The sequence below is a fragment of the Leucopleurus acutus genome, assembly GCF_964270905.1.
Source record: "Leucopleurus acutus genome assembly, chromosome: 14".
Taxonomy (NCBI): Eukaryota; Metazoa; Chordata; class Mammalia; order Artiodactyla; family Delphinidae; genus Leucopleurus; species Leucopleurus acutus.
The window spans coordinates 63,636,451-63,658,798 of NC_139156.1; the positions used below are offsets into that span (position 1 = coordinate 63,636,451).

At 43.5% G+C, this 22,348-nt stretch overlaps 1 protein-coding gene across 1 annotated transcript; it reads left to right on the forward strand.

Annotated features, from left to right (window-relative positions):
• Positions 1 to 18,494: 18,494 nt before the first annotated feature.
• On the forward strand, positions 18,495 to 20,168 carry ATOH7 (atonal bHLH transcription factor 7; the record flags this gene model as incomplete). Its single annotated transcript, XM_082853854.1, has 1 exon — positions 18,495 to 20,168. Exon 1 carries the CDS (start codon positions 19,710 to 19,712, stop codon positions 20,166 to 20,168), a length of 459 nt encoding a protein of 152 aa, XP_082709980.1. The 5' UTR covers positions 18,495 to 19,709.
• Between the last annotated feature and the right edge of the window lie 2,180 nt (positions 20,169 to 22,348).

The window sequence follows — 22,348 nt, forward strand, 5'->3', positions numbered from 1 at the left end:
TGGGGATTCAGTTTCAACATATGAATTTTGGGGACACACAAACTTTCAGTCTATGGCAGCCATTCTGGGTCAATGGCGGCCGTTCTGGGGCAATGCCTTGTAGTTACTGTTTTCTGATGCTGCCAAATTCTTCCAGAGAGGCCAGAGTGGCCATTGTCGGGGATGAGTGTTTTGGTTCTTTTTTAATATTTATATATGTGTCTGCACCGGGTCTTAGTGGCCACACGCGGGATCTTCATTTTGGCGTGCGGGATCTTTTTAGTTGCGGTATGCAGGCTCTTAGTTGCGGCATGTGGGATCTAGTTCCCTGACCAGGGATCAAGCCCAGGCCCCCTGTATTGGGAGCACGGAGTCTTAACCACTGGACCACCAGGGAAGTCCCGGGATGAGTGGTTTATGACTTTGTGCAAGAACGGTTGAGGTTATCACAATACCTTTGGGCCAGGTTATTTTAAGTTACAATAGACCGTTTGTGAATTTCATCAACCAACTGGAGGCTCTTCGTAGCTAAAGTCATGATTTCAGCAATAAAGAAAAGAAGAGGTAAGTTAAAAGTGAACACCTGTTCTTCTAAAATTGCTCTACTGCAGGTACCAGCCCTAGAGAATTGGCAGATGGTTTTGTGTTTCTAAGCCTGACCTTAGCAGCCCTTCATCAATCTTAAGCTGATTGATTCTCAAGAAAGAGGAGATTCTGGTTTCCCAGGGTACCCAAGACACCTTTGATTTAGTTACTACCTGAAGACCAATTAATTAGTCCACACTGGTTCTCTCAAGTTTTCCTAACAAAGCTAGGAAATCCTGGGCACAGCCTGACTGGGGAGGCTTTTTACTAGCTCATTAATTACTGTCACCCTAGACATGGATAATTCTAAAAGAAAGAAAAAACATCATTCTGCACTGGGGAAGATAGGTGATTTCCAAGGCCTGCAGCTATCTTGCATTGTGATTCCTGTAGCCAAGGGGCTCCCGTCTTTAAAATACCTCCACCCATAGGACTGAAACTACCAACTTCTTTTCCCATTGCATCTTAACTCATGGCTGCCAGGGGAGCTTGTCAAACATGAGAGAATCTGCCCCTTGACTATCAGGTACTTTTTAGTTTTTAAATTCAGCAGTGTTTACTTAAGTTATTTTTTATTTTTTTGCGGTACGTGGGCCTCTCACTGTCTTGGCCTCTCCTGTTGCGGAGCACAGGCTCTGGACGCGCAGACTCAGCGGCCATGGCTCACGGGCCCAGGCGCTCCGCGACATGTGGGATCCTCCCGGACCGGGGCACGAACCCATGTCCCCTGCATCGGCAGGCGGACTCTCAACCACTGCGCCACCAGGGAAGCCCTACTTAAGTTATTTTTAAGTCAAATGGGATTGTACTGGGTTTTTATGACTGTATGCTTAGGCCACCTAGGCCACTCAAGGTGTCTGTTCTCTTGCTCTCTGTTCATCCCCTCGACCAGTGCCTGCTTCATCTATACCTACTCCCATGACTGACCTTCCTATGTATGTACTTGCCCCAGACCCCAGCTAGTAATTGTTCTAATCTTTAGATCTAAACATCTTTACCTGATAGCTTCTCAAAAGGGCGGTGAGGGGCGTGCCCTTCTGCTAGTTTCCCCGGTAACCAATGAACCAACCTGATCTCTCTTCCTGCCCCCCCGCCCCGCCCCCCAGAAGCCAAGACTGCTGCCATTTTGCCCGCCAGCCACCGCACACTGTGCGGTCTTGCTCCAGGACCTTGCTTCAGACATGTAAGCTCTGCCATCCATCAACCCATAGATGTCTCTGCTGCTGACTCCAGGCTTTCTTGAAGCTGGGCAAGTACAGGGCTTGCAAGCCTGCAGGGTGCAGCCCAACAACGACATAGAATTAATTCATAATCAACTCTCAGTTATCCTCTGGATGGATACCTGGGGATCTCACTCTTCTCACCCTCTCAGCTGGTTTCCCCTCTTCTGTCTCTTACCTGGACCCATTTCTCTCCTGGTCTCTCCTCAGTCTTTGCTCTTCATTCCAAGCTGGGGCCTTACTGGGAAGAGTCAGGGTGGGATGTGGGGGGGTGTTGTTAATGTGATAAGAAGTAATAGAACAGAATACTCATATGTTAACCAGTAGATGCTCTATGACTCTCCTTCTTTAAGAGGATAACCATAAGTTGACTTTTGCTACTAAGAACTTCCTCCTCATGGTCAATGTTATTTCTTGGTAGTGTTAAAAGATAAACTGGGGGCTCCCCTGGTGGCGCAGTGGCTAAGAATCCGCCTGCCAATGCAGGGGAAATGGGTTCGAGCCCTGGTCCGGGAAGATCCCACATGCCACGGAGCAACTAAGCCCGTGCACCACAACTACTAAGCCTCGGCTCTAGAGCCCGCGAGCCACAACTACTGAGCCCGTGTGCCACAACTACTGAAGCCTGTGCGCCTAGAGCCCATGCTCCGCAACAAGAGAAGCCACGGCAATGAGGAGCCCGCGCACTGCAATGAAGAGTAGCCCCCACTCGCCACAACTAGAGAAAACCCACGTTCAGAAACGAAGACCCAGTGCAGCCAAAAATAAATATATAAATTTATTTAAAAAAAAAAAAGATAAACTGGGGCATATTTTAAAAATTTAAGAGTTTATTTGAGCAAACATCTATTCCAATCAGGCAGTGCCAAACCAGAAGTGGTTAGGAGCACTTCACTGACAGGGCCTGGGACAAGACTTTATTATCGAGAAGACTTTGAAGCAGAGCAAGGAAATTATTTGATTGGCTAAGCTCAAACATCATTTGGGAAAGCCTAGTTGGCTGTCTGTGATTGGTTGTCCTTAGGTTTTGACTTTTTACCCTTGAGGCATTTATGGGCTTAGGTTTTGGTTTGCTTATGTAGCTAAGTATGAGAACCACCTGAGTCTGACGACCTCCTTGTTTATTTTTTTCTTTATTTTGAAAGGCCTCCTTGTTTAATTAACAGTATTGTACACATTAAAAAAATTGTTTTTATTGTGGACAATTTCAAGCATGCACAAAAACAAAGCAAATATTGATACTATAGTTACTACTCCTGGCTTTCTTCCCTGCTGCTCCCCACCCCTTGCACCCATCATGCAGCTTCAACGTTTATCAACTCATAATCAATTAATTCTGTTTCATAGTTGACCCCCAAACCCAGGTGTTCTGTGCTCCGTGTTTGGGGTCACCTGAAACCCCATTTTCTCAGCTGAACATACCCAGGAGGCAACCCTGGGTACAGCAGACTCCTGCTGGTCTGTGTCTTCCACTCCATCCTGTGGACTGAGGCTTGAGAACACCTCGAGTGTCACATTCTATTATATTGATGGGGAAACTCGAGGAGTCCTGGTGGCAGACTGGACAAAAGGACAGCTGTGCTGGGCTGCCCACAAATTAGGGCATCTTTGGAGGCTGTCCTCCAATTCCCAGTTAATTTTTAGGAGAGCTTTAATTATGCCATCAACAGCCCTCACTTAAACAATCACACGCGCTCTGGCTGGGGGAGAAATGAGTGACTGACTAGATTTACATAACCATTTACCCTAATTAGAATGTCAAAAGTTGGTGGCAAAGAGGCCAAGTTGTGCTGTGACTTAGTATCATTTTAATTTAGTCCAATTTCCTATTATTGCAACTGTCTTCCTCTTTGCATCTCAGATCCTCTTCTAAACCATTTGTAGCAAAAACAGAATGGAAAGCAGAACAACTAATAATAACTCACTTGAGGGCTGAACTCCTGAAAAACTCTAAAGGTTTCTTTCCTTAATCCAAACCATGATTTTAGTTTTCATCTAAACTTATAATTAAAAAAAAATTATAATTAAAAAAAATTATAATTAAAAAAAATTAAAAATAATTAAAAAAAATTGCATGAACATTTAGATTTAGGTAATTTAGGCAGACACTTAGCTTTGAATCCAGAAGCCTCCGCTTTACGTGTTTGTGTGTGTGTGTGTTGTATAAAGTATTAGAATCATCTGCAGGTTGTCCCATGAGAAAAAATATTGTCTTTGAATAGTTACTTTTATTTCAATGTTTTAACACAAGGATTGGTGTGTAATAATAATAATTGAAAGATACACTCATTAATAGGTAATATTATTTTAAGTAATGTGTAAAGCTTCTATGACACACGTTTTGAACTATAAGATTTGAAAACTAGAAACTATACAGAACGCCAGGTCTCAGGCATAGAACCACCCTGACCCATTAGAGACTGTTTAGGCACGCATCGGTGGTTTCTGGGTCTGGCTGTTTTTCCGCCCTCATTCCCTTTAGCATCAGGAGGCCACCTATTTAATTAGTTGGGGGTGGGAGCGCCTGTAATCTCTTGGGGCTGGCTTTAGCCCCAGAGTTGGATAAGAGGGTGAATCCATCCTGGGGCGTGGCTGGCCTCTCCCCTGCAACATATGGGGAGCCCGCCACGCCTACAGCCCAAGTTCCAGCAGCAAGCAGGAGTGCAGTGGCCTTCCCTGCTGGGAACACTCCCTCCAAAGCCAAGGGCAGGTGGCGTCACTAGTAGAGGTCAAGCAATTCTTAGACCAAACAGCATCTGCTGAACTATGCCAATTGGAAATCAATGTCCCCTCCCTGGGTGGGTTTAATTTTCTGGTTGTTTGCACAAACTTACAGCTCCTAATGGGCAGGGCAGAGCTCAGAGCATCCTCCCAGGATTGCTCCAATGGAGTCTGACGTCTTCACTGCCCATCGATAAGCTAAATTAAAGAGTCTGTTTACTAGAGGCTAGTGTTGGAGCCTGGCTGTCAGGCCACTATTTATCCAAGACCTGGAGGTCTTGTGACAGGAAAGGGGAACCCTTCCAGGGCCCGAGAGTGGACTACTGTCTAACACTCCGAAATGAATTGTCCAAGGAGACACGTGTGCTAACAACGAGAGACTTTATTGGGAAGGGGCGCCTGGGCAGAGAGCAGCAGGGTAAGGGAACCCAGGAGAACTGCTCTGCCACATGGCTCACAGTCTCAGGGTTTATGGTAATGGGGTTAGTTTCCAGGTTGTCTCTGGCCAATCATCTTGCTTGGCCCATAGTCTTGACTCAGGGTCCTTCCTGGTGGCACAAGCATCTCTCAGCCAAGATGGGCTCCAGAGCAAAGGACTCTGGGAGGTTGGTCTTCTCCTCCCTCTTTTGGCTCCTCCTGAATTCTCCCGGTTAGCTTTCGAGGCAGAACCATGTTCCTTATCAGGACTTCCTGATGTGAGACAACTCAGGCAAGTGGGCCTGGCCAAGGCAGGTGGTTTCGGTCAACAGTTCCCTAAAGGTCTGACCACAAATGCAGTACATGTAAGCCCCCAAACCTTTACCACAGCCTGAGGGAGACATGTGGGTTCCTCTGCCTGTGGCAATATTGAATCATTATCAATGTTCCGACTCCGATTTTATGGTGGTTAAGAGGTCATGTTCTGCAGTCAGACAAATCCAGTTTCCACCACTCACCAGCAGAAGGACCTTGGGGCAAGTTTCTTAACCTCTCTGGGCCTCACATTCCTCATCTGTAAAATGGGGATAATAATTGTACCCACCTCACTGGGCTGCTGAGAGGATGGAATAAGATAATGTGGTGAAAGTGTTTAGTATAGTGTCTGGTACATGGATGTACTTTTAATACATCTTGGGTATTAAAAATGACAATAAGGATAATGATAATCCCGGCCAAATATGAACAAGATAGGCATGTTAAAATAGGCAGGAACAGAAGACTTGAGTGAGCAGTGCTGGTTTTAAAATCTTAAATTTTAACATTTTACCGTCAAACTCCACAGTCTTAAAGTTTTATGTGAATTATTTAACTTGCTCATTTCTCCCTTGTTCTCATTCATGAGTCTTTCTTATTTTTCAACAAAGAGATAAAGATCCAGGCATAACACCGGATTTTGATTCACCCTGCGATGAATGGGTTGTTGCTTTAGAAGCGCTTCATGCCAGTCCCCAGTCCTGTTAGAACCAGAACTCCAGGGAACCCAGCAACAGCCATGGCAAGGACTTCTGTTGTGTTTCTCAGGTGGATCATTCCCAGGTGACAGTTAGATAAGATTCCCAGGAGAGATGTGGAGAGATCAAGATCAAGTGCTTACTCACATGGGAGAACAACTTTTGTGTAGCTGAGGATGGGGTTGCATTCTTCAGGGCCAGACACTCTGATGGTGCATGGGCCTGCCTGGCCACATGTACTCCAAGCTCTCCTCTCCTCTGTCAGAGGCAATTTTATTGCACTAGACAACAAGGGAACAGGGGTGAAGAGCCCTGCTTTTGAGTGGAGCTGGATGAGGAGAACAGAGGAGAGGAAGGGCCGTTTCTCCCAGATGAAGAGACAGCAGTGGTTGGCTGAGAACTGTGTTATAGCCAGAATCTCAGTTTCCATGAGATGCCTGATTACTTTTTTTCTTTATCTACAGTTTCTGCTGGATCCCCATCATTGGGGCAGGATGAAAGGGTCCCCCTTTCTCTAACAGACACAAACTGCAGTGGCTTCTAGCTCACAACCAGTCCCCAGTGACCATGTTACTGTTTCCTAGCCATAGCTAGAGATGCCTGACAAGCTGGCCAGTCCATTTCTCTCTCCCTGGTATTTGAAAACTTGACTGGAATAGACAAGCAAGTTGGAGCAGAGTCATCTCATGATAATGCTCCAGGGCCAAGAGCAATGGCTGCTAAGGTCCCAGGTCACCTCCATTCACGTCCTGCCAGAGAATGGGTCGTTTGTTTCCTTTGATTTAGTGAGCTACTCCTCATATCGTTCCATATCTCCTTTTTGCTTAAAGACTGGTTCCATTTTCTTTTTTTCTTCTGCAAGAACCTTAAGTGATGTTACCTACTGAAAACTTAAAAAAAAAAAAGCAGAGAAGGATAAGTTTTGTACAGTAAGTTTGTGACGTTTGCAAGTGGTTTAATCCAAAATCTTTGGGTTCTCCAACCTTGAGAATATCATCATAACATAAAATTTCCCCCACAAAAGGCATCTTCAGCCACAAGAGCTATAAGGCTGCATGGAGATGCATGTGCCAGATGGTTAGCCAGCTGGATCTGTTCTTTGGCTAAGCGATTTACATCTATGTCTGGTAACCTGGGATTTAAATTTGTGCCTACACAAAATAACCAAGTGCACTTCCTCAAGTATATAGGTGACACTGTAGCGTTAATTTTGCAAGTGCTAAAATCTGTGAAAAAAGGCCCCGGGCTCATCTAAGCTGCACAAACTTGTACAGCTAAGTACATTTTTAAAAAATGAATTATAACATTACCTTCAGTGATTAATTGAAACAGCCTCGGCTGTCCCAGTCATCCAGTGAAGCAAGCCATGGGTTTCTTACAGTTATTACTGGAAATGGCTTCCTCCATAGGATCCACGCTTCTAATCCACATTCGGGCACTGATTCAGACTAGGAAGGCTCTGGTCTCATCTTCTGCAAAGGGCTTCCTCTGAGGATCCAAATGTGAGGTTGGGTCCATTTATCAGTGACATCTTTGAAGCTGGGCAAAATCCCTGAGGAAGAGAACAAAGTCTCCCTCCTAGCTCCCTCAAATAGGGAGATTTTCATACGATGTCACCAAGTGGTGGGTAACTTTGTAACAGAGCTAAAGACACGAATCCCTGTTAGGGCCAGTTCAATTCCTGCTCTTTTCTAGCCATGGAGTGCATCCTCCCCCTATGGACATGACCAGCCTCCACCCAGATAGCTGCCCTCGACACAACCCATCCTCACTTCTGCAAGAGCCACTTGGAGTATCAGTGGTCTTGCTTTAGCTTATTAGACTTCACATAATTCACCAAAACTTCTGCCAGCTTCCCAGTATTTTCATGTTTCCACGTCATAAGTTAGCAGTTAGAGCCTTCTCTTACTGAGCTTCCTGCTTGAGGACTCTAGTGCTTTCCATTTGTTTCTCTAAGTCTCCCACTCTTCCTCCCCTCCCCACATGGTAAATGGACTGGGATCAGATCAGGGGGAAGCAGTTAGGTGTATCTCCAGGCAGGTCTTGGATAAAACCAGAAAAGAGTTGGATCAGCTTCAGAAGCAGACTTGGTGGTTTGATTGAACTGGGTCACCTCCTTGACCCCAAGGCACTGATGCTGTCCACCAGCACCTGAAACCTGAAGACACACACTGCTACTGTTATGAGTTATGTCCCCATTTCTTTTTTTTTTTTTTTTTGGCCCCCAGGGTGGCATGCGGGATTTTAGTTCCCAGACCAGGTATCAAACCTGTGCCCCATGCAGTGGAAGTGCTGATTCCTAACCACTGGACCTCCAGGGAATTCCTGAATCATGTCCCCATTTCCAGGCCAGTTATAATGAACACAATATCTCTGTCACTCAGCTTCAACAACTATTAACTCATAGGCAGTTTTGTTTTACCTATACGTCCACCCATTTCCCTTTGCCCTAGATTATTTTGAAGCAAATCCCACACATTATATAATTTCATTTGTGACTATTTCAGTATGTATCTCTAAAATATAAGGACTTGCGTCTTCCCTGGTGGTCCAGCAGTTAAGACTCCATGCTCCCAATGCAGGGGGCCCAGGTTCCATCCCTGGTCAGGGAACTAAGATCCTGCATGCCGCAGCTAAGACCCGGCGCAGCCAAATAAATAAATATTAAAGAAAAAAAAATATATAAGGACTTAATGTAACCATGATAGTTTTATTACACTGAAAATAATTAACAATAATTCCTTATCAAATGTGCAATCAGTGTCCAAATTTCCCTCATTGTCTCATAAATATTTTTAGAGTTGGTTTGAGTCAGGATTCAAACAGGATCTACACATTGTACTTGGTTGATATGGTTCTAGCCTCTTGTTCTAATTTCCTAGGTTCCCTCTTCACTTTCTTCATGCAGGATACTTGTTATCAATGTGTCAGTTGTCCTACTGAGATTCTCAGTTCTGGATTTTGCTGATTGTGCCCGCCCCACCCCCCTCCACGTGGTATCTCTTAACATGTTTCTCTGTGCCCTGGAGGTCATGAAAATTGCTTTTTGGAGGTGGAGGCCTAATAAGATTCAGGTTCAACTTTTTAGTTGATACACCAGGTGCTGTGTTTTTCCATCAGGAGGCATACAATGTCTGATTCTGTTTCTATCTCTTTTTAGTTGATTAACTGGACAATAGTTAGAAACATTCAAATAACAGTGGTAGTTATTCACAGGCATGTGTTACCACCAGGCCTTGGCAATAAACTGTGGGTTAGGCTGGAATTTGAATCTTACCCTGCCACCGATGCCCTTCTCTCTGTTGGCACTTCCTTTCCTGGGTCCCTTTATGTACAGTCACATTCTGGGCTGGCTGCCAGCTGAGCAGTGACCTCTGACCATCCTGTTCACCAGCCAGTTTTTTGCCCTGAAAGTTTTCTCAGCCCCAACAGTCTTCTCCCAGCACAGCCACCTCACCCTCAGCACTACCTGGAGCGTTTGCATGCTCCCAAGTCACTTTATAAGAGAAATCTTCAGGACTCAAAAGAATGACTAGAATGTCAAAGAGAAGAGGTTGGTTCCTTCATTTCAAAATAGCAAGTTAAACTTTTGAGTGTAAAGATATACAGATTAAAAAAAAAAACACAGATATTTTTAAGATGGCCTTTTCCTTAATGTAGGAGTGTGGACTCAGGTTGCATTTTCCAAAAATGTTTCTGTGGGTACTGCTCTCTGGATATCCTCTGAGATGAAGAGTTTCCATGGCCACATAATTTAGGAAACTCTGCATTTCCCATTCTGAGAAGGACCATGATCATAGTAAAGCCTGTACACCTTTGTTTAAGCCAGAATTTCCTTTTCTTTATTGAAGGGTAAGAGTTTCAGGGCACACTTTGGGAAACATACTTTGGGGGAACAAATAAAGCTGATCTTCTGGGTGAAGTGAGGCATGGGAGAAAGGGGGCACTGAAGGTTGGAAACAGCACTCTGGAATTTCTCTGACCTGTTTGAGGATGGAGACACTTGGGAGATCGAATTGGTAAAAGGTTCTTATAGTGGGCTTCTGCAGAAAACTTGTGCTCCAGGGTGTTTCTTGGCCTAAAGTCATCAAGTAGTTAAGTAAACTTTTGGCTTCCATCCGAGATCACTTACCTGCATCCTGCATGACACCGGGGAGCATGGAGGCCTGAACCAGTGTAACCTGGGTCCCAATTCCCTGTTCATCAGTTAGTAGCAAAGCAAACTTGCTAGGGTGAATCAAGTTACCTAGATGACCTAGAGTGACAGATTATATGGCAACCGGGCATTAGCCACTGGCGAACAGGACAAGTGAGCTGAAAGGAAGGGGTTGCGGGCATTACTTGTATTCTGAGCACTGCAGTCAGCAGTGGTTTTACGACTGGCAAAGCGTCAGGTGCTCAGTTGTCTGGTCCACTGAAGCCTCAAGAGCAGGCAGTGGCGGGGAGGTGAACATGCAAGCAGTGGAAGGCTGGAGTTGGAAGAGCCGGCTCAGTGGTGAAACTGGCCCAGGAGGAGGATGGTCAGGAGCCCAGTGTCAGAGGGGTGTTGCAAACTTAGGCTCCCTCTCCTTTGGTACTGACTTCTGAGGATCTGAGACTGTGTGAAGAGATGCAGAAGCAGGAGGCTTTATGTCTGGCGAAATGTGGAAATGATCAAGTGGTGGGTCCTGGGGCTCCAGAAGAATGTGTAGGATGAAGCAGGCCCCTTGTCCTCTTCTGAGAGAAGAGCAAGTGACCAGTTCTTGGGAGAAGAGAGCTCATGGTAAATGAGGGACCCCAGTAACCAGACTGAGGGTCGTACAGGCTCCAGGAACCTAAGGAGGAGGGCATACAGTGACACAGTGGGAGACAGGAAGTGGAGGGTGAGGGTGTTGCAGAAGGGTCCAAAGAGGAAGGCTGAGGTCAATGAGTCCTTAGAAGCTTCTGATCCACCCCCAGGCACATCAGACTCCAAGCTCAGCACTAGGTACTAATTCTATACCAGTAGTGGGAGATGGTGCTCCAAGGAAACCTCAGACTTGGTTCGCAGAAATAGTCTAATCGTGCCTGCCAATAACCCACCCCACTGCCTACTGTTTAGCAGGGCTGAGACTTGCTGGGACTGACACAGTGCTGTGAACATGTCACAGCACTTTAATGAGGATCAACTATGTGCCAGGCATCATTCTAGGCACTGGGGGCCCAGTGATGAATAAGTCTCTTTCTCTGACATCAAAGCTCTTCTAGACAAGACTCAGTGCAGCATGGCGCATGGACTCTAGGAAGAAAGAGAACTGGGTTTCCCATCTAGTCGCTGGCTGTGTAGCTTAGTTTAACCAGAGCCCTCAATTTTCTTGGCCACAAGATGAAGATTGTAACAGTCCCTACTCAAAAGATATGATGAGGCTAGGAGCTAAGACCTGGTAAGTTTGGTGTTTCCTGTAGGTGTTAATTTATTTATGGTGATGATATTGGTTTCCTTTGCTTAAGATCAGCCTGAGTAAGACGTTCAGTCAACAACAACAGCAAATATGTATTCACTGAACACTCTAGACCCAGATATCTAAAATTTGCCCCTTCCCTCAAAAAAACTTACAACCTATCTGGAGAAACAGAAAATAAATTCATCAGAATATAGCAACAATACCAAGTTTTAAATATCCATGAGGGTGGAGATTTTTGCAGTGTAGTCAACAGTATTTCTAGGGCTTCCAACAGTACCCAGCACATAGTATGTGCAATACATATTTGTTGAATAAACGAATGAAAATTAGTTTGAAACAAATTGGTATATGGTTGTCAAATGAATAGAAAAGAGTATATACTCCTATGACTACCAATGTCGGACTCCACTTAGACAGAGCCTAGGAATCTGATGGGTACAGATATCTGGTCAGCTAGGCATGATTTCTTTTTGCTCCCCACTCAGGAGAAGTCAGTAGGAGGCAGGAAAGTAAGACTCAAACACTATGGTGAGGAGGGACAGGGACACAACCTCAGAATTAAAAGACCTGGGTGTTTGGACATTTAGAATAACTTGTGCAGCCAAGCTGCTGAAACTGCACAAGGAAACAAAAAAGCAACACCAGCTCAAATCAACAGAAAACTGCTTCCCCTTGGGGCAGGGAGCTGGCATCAGTGACTGGCCTGGGCCGACGAGGCCTCTGGGCTTTTACTCTGCGCTGACTCAGGTACTGCCTGAAACCTGGATTGTAATGAGAGCCACCCTTTGGGGGAGTAAGCCACCTGCTCACTGTGAAGCAGCAGATATCACAATTTCAGAGCAGAAACAAAAGTAGCAGGCCTGTGGTCCCTGCCTTTGCAGGGCGCAGTTTTCCCCCAAAGAATCCTATTAGCAGGAGGAAAAAGAGCTGTGTTGCTAAGGGGGACAGTTTCTACTCTCCCTTTGTGTGTGGGGTCCCTTCATCTCCCTTTTCCTCCTCCCTTCTTTTCCTTCGTTCCTTCAACCAGTATTTCTTGAGCATCTATTATGTACTAGACACAATTCTAGATACTGGAGATATAGCTAGGAACAGTACAGAGGAAGCCCCTGACTTCCTGGAGTTTCTAAACAAACAACTAAGGACATAAGCATCGGATAGAGCAGGAGCTGAATGATACAACGGAGCCAGCCAGGGAAGATCTGGGGAAATGGCATTTGAGGCTGGGGGAGCAACCAGTGAAGAAGCCCAAAGGTGTGGGTGAGTGTGGGCAGTGGGGGAGGAGTAGCCTTTTGAGCGGGCAGCAGTAAGAGAGGTAGCCGAAATCCTTCTTCCTCCAGAGCACAGTGAAATCTCCTTACTCTGAGCTCCTAACTGTACTAACCACACACTGCCTCATGCCTGGGACAGTGGTCCCAACTTTTCTGCTCATGTGCTCCTATCAGTTAAAAAAAACAAAAAGCACTGGTATATACTCACATATAAATATATGTATTTATATTTTGTACACTATAAAACATACCCTGAGACAGAAATTAAAAGAATGAGATAAAATAAATCAGCAAAATTTCTAATCATTTCGCATACTCTAATGGACTATCTAGTGCACCTCTTGGGGGCCATGACCCTGGTTTACCACTCAGGCTAGTCTTTTTTTTTTTCTTTTCTTTTTTTTAAAGCTTCTCTTTATTATTATTATTATTTTATTTATTTATTTTTTTGGCTGCACTGCAAGGCTTGCTGGATCCAGAGCCGCCAGGAATTTCCCTCAGGCAACTTTTTTGATGTGTCTTGGATCTTATCTCCACAACTAGATGGTGATTCCATTAGGCTAAATGCTGTCTTATCCCTGCTGTTGCCTGGCACAGGGCTGAACAGATGGAAATAGTAATTACTGTCCAAGAGACAAAGGCTCTAATTCTGGCGGGCACATAGACCATGGGGCACCAGTGTGGAGGGTCTCTGTGCAGGGATAGGTCCTGTGGCCTTTCTGTGGCCAGGTGAAAGATTCCTTGTATCAGTCAGGGTTCAGCCAGGGAAGCAGAGCCACTGTGAGTCTTATAGAAGAAGGAATTTATTATAAGGATGAGTCCTTACACAATTGGGGAAGGAGCTAGGGACATAAAGTTCCAAAAAGGGTTATTGAAGGATGAGAGAACAGTCGCTAAGCAGCCCTGGCTGGGCTGAACGAGTCAGAGCTTGCAGGGGAGTCTGGAAGCCAAGCATGTCCAGCTGCAGGAGTAAGACTGGGAGGGGGCACTGGTGCAGAAGTCCACTTCTTTGAGGCCACCACCTCTGTGAGTTCACGTGAAGCATCTGATGGTGGGCCTGGGGCCGCTGTTGGTCAGCAGGGCTGGCGGTTGGGAGGGAGCACTGGATGCAGCATGGGGAGGAGCAAGGACAAACTGGGATCTACCAGCACCTCTGCATCTGTCTCTCACGGCCTCTAATCTACACTGATCTTCAGACCATAGTGGCTTCACTTCTGCCTCCCAAGCTCATGCAGCTTCACTTTTGCCTAACTCAAACCCAGAAGCACACAGGGAAGGGCATTCTAAAAAACATAGCTCCCAGCCCAAATTTACCATAGAACAGTCCAGCACACCCCTGAGACTGATTCCCTTTGTTATGCATCTATCTATGTTCATGAAAAGACGTCATGATTATTACTTTTTTTAAAAAAGTGTATTTATTTAGGCTGTACCGGGCCTTAGTTGCAGCATGGACTTCTTAGTTGCAGCATGCATGCAGGATCTAGTTCCCCATCCAGGGATCAAACCCAGGCCCCCTGCATTGGGAGTGCAGAGTCTTACCCACCCTGTACCGCCAGGGACGTCTGAGAAACATCATGATTATTGATTCATCTTCTCAGATACCTACCTCAGTTCTAGGAAGGGAAGGACCCTGGATGGTGAGTGCAAACATTTCAGTCACTGGAAAAGTGGAGCATCTCCTGAAAATTAATGCTTTAAAATATGTGTCTGTCATTATGAGATTGAACCTCTAACTACAATGAAAACACCGAATCTGCTACCCAGTAAGGCCCTGAGCTGCGTTTTTTTAGCCTCTGATATTTCAAACTTAGATTGCTCCAGTATCAAAGGCAGAAGGAACTCCTTTGAATTTAACCTCATCTCCCTGTCCCTGTTCACTCTGTGGGTCAAGCACTGAAGAGAAAGGAAATAAAAATGATCTGGATAATTGCAACAGGTCATTTTGTTTATCTAAACCTGTATTGCATTTAATTGTATGCCAGGCATAGGTCTAAGTGCTTTACAAAGAGTAACTAACTCAATCCTCATATCAGTTCTATAAGATCTATTATTAACCCTCCTTACAGATAAGGTAAGAGGCTTAGAGAGGTTAGGTAGATTGCTCAAGGTCACACAACTGGAATTCACATCATGCTTAACTGTAGCTTTTTTTTTTTAATTGGAATATCGTTGATTACAATGTCGTTAGTTTCAGGTGTACAGCAAAGTGAATCAATTATACATGTACATATATCTACTCTTTTTTAGACTCTTTTCCCATATAGGCCATTACAGAGTATTGAGTCGAGTTCCCTGTGCTATACAGTAGGTTCTTATTAGTTATCTATTTTATATATAGTAGCATGTATATTGTCAGTCCTAATCTCCCAGTTTATCCCTTCCCCCTTAACTGTAGCTTTATGTGTAAAAGGTTCAAAAATTATTCATTAAAGTCAAAAGCTGCAGAAACTGATGATGAAATATCATTTTCATTATCACTTGTAAAGTATTAGATGTCATTTAAAGAGTGACTTTCTTAGGGACCTGGCAGAGGTCTTTATTTAATAAAACCTCATTTAATGCTCACTACTGCCCTGTGAGGTATGTATTATGATTCCGCTTTGCAGATGGAGAAATCAGAGAAGTGATTTGTGCAAGAGTACACAGCTAGTTGAAAAGAGATCCAGGATTCAAAACTGACTTCAAAGATGCTGCTCAGCCCAGACACTAAGAGGAGGCTAAGATCTACCACCCAGAGTCCAAACCCTACAAGTCATTCTGGCTCTTGGCACTAGAAGCTAAATCAGACTCCCAAGCCGGAATTCTCAAGCAGCATGTGCTGGGGGTTGGAGAATCAGCTGGGGCCCTTTAGTGAGCCCGTATTTTCTGGAGGTGAGAGATCATTTCTGGGGCCTAGGACAGGGCCTCCCATCTTTTTCATCTCTCTCTTGGCCCCATTGTTAGTCTCTGTCGCTTCTTAGTTTCTTCCCTCCACTGGGTTTTCTCTTCCCTGGATCATTGAGGGGCAGGCAACAGAGATGCCAGACTTTGCCTCTCCCTTCCTTTCTCTAAACACTTAAATCCTTTTGTAGTTTTTTCTCCACTTGGTAACTACGTAGCACGTTATAAAATCACAAGAATGTTTAAGACCTTGCACTTCTGGTCTTTAATGAAATATAAGTGGAACTCAGCTTCATTGTTCCTTTGTCTTTTGCTGGCTCACCTCTGATGTCTTTCAGGTACTCAGAGTCCCCCAATTGCCATGCTCTCCAGAAGCAAACCCCATTCCTCATATTCCATATTTTTTTGCAAATTCAGAATGAACAAGTGTTCTCCTCTCTTTTAATTGTGTGTTTCTTTGGAGAGTTTTTATTTAGAAAATTATAGTTTTGGATAATTAAGATGTTTACCCTTTAACCTAGTCTATCCATTTAATGTAGTAATTTCCAGCCATTGATCTTTTACCGCTAAAATAATGTTTCTCCTACTTTTCTGCTCCTACAGGTGTAAGCTCTTTCTATCTTCCACTCTCTCCCATCTCCATCTGCCAGTTTTGATTTCTGGCCAACCCTAGACATATAGTAACTGCCAATTCACCTGGTAGGATCATGCCCTCAGTATAGAAACATGGTAGAAATTAGTCTGACATGCAAATTCTTATGGCTCAAATGGCTATAGATGTGTTTCTTGATAAGAAAGTATCAATTCTGCATTCAAAATGTGGATCTAATGTGTGTTCTTTACAAAGTGAGGGAATGTAAATTATTTGTAAAGGTTATTCACTGGCAATACACGCATTCTGATTGGCATTTATCTATCATTTACATAACATTTTTTTCAGCCACTCAGGCTGGGTTGTTTGTTACTTGTTATTTTCTATGCACTGTGCTAGACACTAGGGTTATGAAATAAATGACACTGTCCTTTAAGCACAAAATTTCTGATTCTATTCCTGAAACTTTTACTAGTGATTCTGCTGACTTTGGGAAGTCATTAGTGGATCTCAGCTGCCCCAGTATAAACTGAGGGGCTTGTATTAAGTGATCTCAATTTTAAAACTTCTAAAATTAGAGGCTACAGGACATTTGACTTCTTAATTCAGTCACTAAGTTGCTCAGTGCCTTTGAATCTAATGTTTAGTCTCTGGATCTCAGTCTCCTCCTCTATAAAATAAATGGAAGGTATTAGAGCAGGTTTGGAAACATGTATTCCAAGGAACTTTGTTAAAAGACCTTTCTAGGAAGAAAGGGTTCTGTGTTCGAGAAGGTCTAGGAAACTCTGGAGTCAGAAGGTTTCTTTACTCCAGGACTTCTCAGAAACTTTACTATACCAATTTTGCTTCATGACTCTAAGCAGGAGATAGCAGATGTGCTTCCCAAATTTACTTGACAGTGGAATCCTTTTCCCCCAGAAGCATCTTTGTAGTACTAATAAATTGTCCTTCAGAATACATTTGGGCAATGAATTACTATATACCTTCTAAGGCCCTTTATTGCAGCAATACTGTCTATCCTTGGATCAATTTCATGTCACAGATATCTGCTAGTTTGTTCTAATATAGCTGTGTGGTGTGCACACTGCTGGGCTTCCTTTTTCTCTTCAAGTTGTGTTTACAATTCTCTTGGTGCACAGGCTATAATCTCACCAACCCTGAATACATGGCCTGCAAAATCATGCATCTCATTAGCACTTTGGTCAATAGTGTCCAGAACAGTATGTTTTTTAGGGAAACATTCCAAAGGGTAGCACAGAGGAGGCTCCTTGGGGGAAACAGATGAGATAAATGAACATGAGAAATAATAGCATTAGTAGGGCTGATTTCCATGAAAACTCACAAAAATGTATTTGACATTTTGATGACTAAACATAGTCTCTCCTGTCATAGGACTGCTGTTCCTGACCAAGGCTGTTAAGAATCAGAGTACTAGAGCTGAGTGTCTCCATGCAAAATTCTGTGTTCAACATCTGTCATGCTGGAGATCATTAACGTCCAATTACATTCTATTGTCTTCATGTTACTCAACTTCATTTCATTGTCATTGCTTCAGCTGGGGAGTAATCAACTATTTATGGGAAGACAGGACTTGGAGTCAGGGCAGTCACAATGGGGTTTTAGTCTCAAGCAATGGTAAGGGAAGTAAGACACAGTTAAAAGCCTCCTGATTTGTGGGAGCTTGTTGATAATTTAATTAAACAAAAATATCCGAGAATAATGCCTACATAATCCATATTTCAAAAGGAGAAAGAACAAACTTGGTCTTAGTAAAGAATCCAGAAATGATTCTGGCTTGAATCTATTTGGAACTGGTTTCTTTGCCACCTTACTCTTCCTTAAGAGCTAGAAAGAAGCTGAGATAAGAGAATCAAGTTAATGGTTTCTCTATAAATCAGCACATCACTATCAATAGTAGAAATCATGCTTCATTATTGTTCCTGAGGACAGCTGACACAACTGAAACATCCAAGTAGTATGACAAATTTATAGCTTTATGAGGTGGGGGAAAAAGTCTTCCATTAGGAATTATTTTTTAAAACCTCACATATCACTTAGAAATTTCCATTTTGCAATGTATGCACATTATGATTAGTTTTATTAGATTTAAAAGTCAAATTAAATAATTAAGTGATTATCATCTCAATATATGTCCCGAAAACATTTATAAACTGGTGTCAGGGGGAATTTGGTATAAATTCTAAATTTGCCTGAGTATCCAAGCTCATGCAATCCAATTATATAGTAGGATAATATACATCTTTTACATCCACATTAATATCTTTTTCAAACCATTTTTAAAATTGAACTATAGTTAATTTACAATGTTGTGTTAGTTTCAGGTGTACAGCAAAGTGATTCAGTTTATATATACATTCTTTTTCAGATTTTTTTCCATTATAGGTTACTACAAAATATTGAATATAGTTCCCTGTGCTATACAGTAGGTCCTTGTTTATCTATTTTATATTATAGGAGGGTGTATATGTTAATCCAAAACTCCTAATTTATCCCCCACCCGATCCCCTTTGGTAACCATAAGTTTGTTTTCTGTATCTGTGAGCATATCAATATCTTTTAATATGCTGTAATAAATTATTCTGCAGAAAACAGCCAAATTATTTGCACAGTAAAATTTCAGGTCTGAAATAATATTAGGACCTGCTAGTTTGTCCCAACTTGCTTAATAGCTAAAATAAAATGAATATACTCAGTTGAATACATTCAATCAGCATTGTGCAAAATTGCCACACATCTTGACAAAGCGAAATTTTCTGACACTAAACGTCTAAATATCTTAAATTTTCAAGACCAACATATTCACACAAGTGATTTCTAGTAATTTAAAAACCTTGGTTCAGTTTTTGGTAATGTAAGCTGCTCGCTGATATGGGAAAGGATGAACCAAGCCATCCGCCCACCCCCACCTTGCTATTGTTTTGGGGACAGCCCGGCCACTCCAGATGGTGTGTTAGTGTTGGACATAGCTTTGGAGAAACTTCCAACAGACGAAGGCTGTAATGTCAGGATTTTGCCGTGCGTCGTCCCCCTTCCCCCCTGCAGTTCCCAGGGTAGGAAGGTGCTGAGATGGAAGCCGAGGGACGCCCGCCCACCTGCCACCACCTGTTTGCCTCCTTCAGCCCTCTGCTATAAATTCTCCTCCTTCAAAGATTCATCCAGCACTCCCCGACAGCTACTGCAGAAGAAGCGCTCCTTTCTTCTCTGAGCTTGGGGAAAGATTTTGTCTTCCAGAAAAGAAGTCTCGGGCTTTCCCAGAGGACTTGAAAGACATTTCCCGAACCAGCGACACCAATTCTGCTGCAGGAAAGTTCCCTTCTCTTTTTCAACTTCACGTTGGGAAAATGACTTTCGCTTCCACATCTCAATTTCCCCTAAACTTTGGCAAGTGAAGAGACATCAATCTGGTTATCCAATAGGACAGAGGGCGGGGCCCCGCACTCCCACTACAAACTTCGATTCCACACGGTTGCTTTGTGCATGACTTATTTGCTACGAAGAGCCAAGTTGCAGAGCGTCTCCATACACCAGCCCACGCACAGGTCCTGAGCAGACCAGAGAGCTCGGCGCCTCCCTCTGTCCAGCGGGGGATGAAGTCCTGCAAGCCCAGCAACCCGGCGGCGGGAGCGCGTGCCGCGCCCCCGTGCGTGGGCGGCGCCGAGTGCGCGGGCACGTGCGCCGGGGAGGGGCGGCTGGAGAGCGCGGCGCGCAGGCGCCTAGCGGCCAACGCGCGCGAGCGTCGCCGCATGCAGGGGCTCAACACGGCTTTCGACCGTCTGCGCAGGGTGGTACCCCAATGGGGCCAGGATAAAAAACTGTCCAAGTACGAGACCCTGCAGATGGCGCTGAGCTACATCATGGCTCTGACCCGCATCCTGGCCGAGGCAGAGCGATTCGGCTCCGAGCGGGACTGGGTCAATCTCCACTGTGAGCACTTCGGCCGAGACCACTACCTTCCGTTCGCGGGCGCGAAGCTGCCGGGCGAGAGCGAGCCCTACGGCCAAAGGCTCTTCGGCTTCCAGCCCGAGCCCTTCCAGATGGCCAGTTAGGACGCGCGACCCTGCCGGAATGAGACGCCCAGTGATCCGCGCTCTGGAGCCGTAACCTTCCCCCAAGTAGCTGGTCGGGTTATCGGTGGCGTAGGATGCATTCTTAGAATAAAATTAGCAAATTTCCAGGTTACTTTTATTCGCATTCCCAGTCCTAGGGACGCAATGACTTTATTGCTTTTCTTTTATTCCTCCTTAGTATGTTGTAGATTTCATTAATGGATCTTGGAATGGTTTTGATTGCTGAAAGTAATGCCCCCTCCCCCTTTTCTGGACTACCTTGAGAGAAAACAATCTTAAGAAAAATAGGATTAGGTTATACTGCAGGTTTAGCCCTCACTTTCTTAAACTTTGTAAGTTTGTCCTGTTAGGGTGAAGTTACAGTATCTATTACTTGTGTATACTTAATAGAGAGCTGCCTTCCTGTCTTGTAAATGCAGTTATGCTTAGTGCATTGTGTGTGCATGCATGAAGTAGTAGAAAGTTTTCTTCTTTTTTTTGGTAGAGTACATGGGCGTGAGTGCTCTGTATTTTTAAAACTGTGTATACATTATTAAAATATAGATTTTGTAAAATATAATTAAAAACGTGGGTTTGTTTTTCATGCCAAGTGCCCTGCTAGTTTCCTGATGGCACTAAAGGCCTGTTTGTTTGGGGGGGTGATGATATTGAGTGCTTATCTGAGTAAAGATGTGGAGTGTTTAAATCTAATCCCACCAGTTGGCAAAGTGCTGTTTTGTAATACTTCATCAAAAAAAAAAGACAAGCTGATGAGAGTACAAGTAATTAATTTGAAAGTTTTCTCTATCAACTTGGAAGTATAGATATATTTTTCATGGTTTTTAAAAAGATTAAATTAATTGAAATAATGTTTAGCTTTTAAGAAACTAGATTTACAGTTCCTTAATATTTTATTTTCCTTATTAAACCAATTACTAACTACTAATTCCTTACAAGTACCCAAATATATTTGCATATATACATTTGTGTGTATATATATATATATATGGCTTTTGGAAGTGATTTTCTTTTAATCAGTACCAGTTGAGCAATAAGGGCTTCACTACCATCAAGGCTAATCAAAAAAGGAGCAATATAATACACATGGTATTGGTTTGAATTACTTTTATAAATTTGCTTAACCATTGGATGAATAAACCAAGTCCTTAATATAAAGAACGACTTGGTCAACAGCACTGCACGCTTTTGGGAGAATGTCTTGCTAATAATTGGAAAAAGCAAGGCTCTATGCATTTGGAACTTGTCACAAGTCAACAAAAACAGCATTTCCCAAACCCTTTTATTATGTGTTCCAACACCTAACATCAAGGCACAGCCACCTATTTGCAGTTTATCTACAAAGTCTTCATCAAAATTTTTACTTTCTTAGTTATCCCTGATTATCAAAATCCTTTTGGTTTGTAATGAGCAGAAGTATCTTCCCCATAAACTAAAACTTACAAAATCACAAGTGTATCACTAGAAATCCATTGAGAGACTAATGATGAATTTCCCTTTCCTTCTGATATCTGTTAATAAGAAACTGAGGTGTCCTCAGGACTTTCCTTCCTCGGTGCAAATTAGAAAATAAAATGTTTAACCTCTTGACTTCAGCAGCTCTTAGAAGACATTATAGTTCCAGCAGACAACACGGCTCTAGAAGTGATGATGCCCAGACCACTTTCTGGTCCTACTCCACTCTGCAGTGGGTACTGGGGCTATGGCAACCCTAAGGGCACCTGCCTTCCTCACTATTTGGGCACAATACTCTACTTATTTATACTTAAAATGCTTCATTAGTAGCCCCAGTAAGTTTCTGGAGTTTGTAGAATGAAATAAAATCAGTGTTAAAATAGAATGTGTTAATCGGAGAGGATCTCACAGATGTATTCAGATGGTTAGTCCTTTTTTTAGGTAGGGTGCACATTCCTCTCTCTGGACTGTAAATACCCTGCAAAAGAGAACCATACAGGGATAAACATGCAATATATATATTTGCTTATCACCTTAACAGCAGTTTCTTTTTTTTAAGTTAATCTTTATTGGGGTATTGTTATTTTACAATGTTGTGTTAGTTTTTACTGTACAGCAAAACGAATCAGCTATACATATACATATACCCCCTCTTTTTTGGATTTCCTTCCCATTTAGGTCACCACAGTGCATTAAGTAGAGTTCCC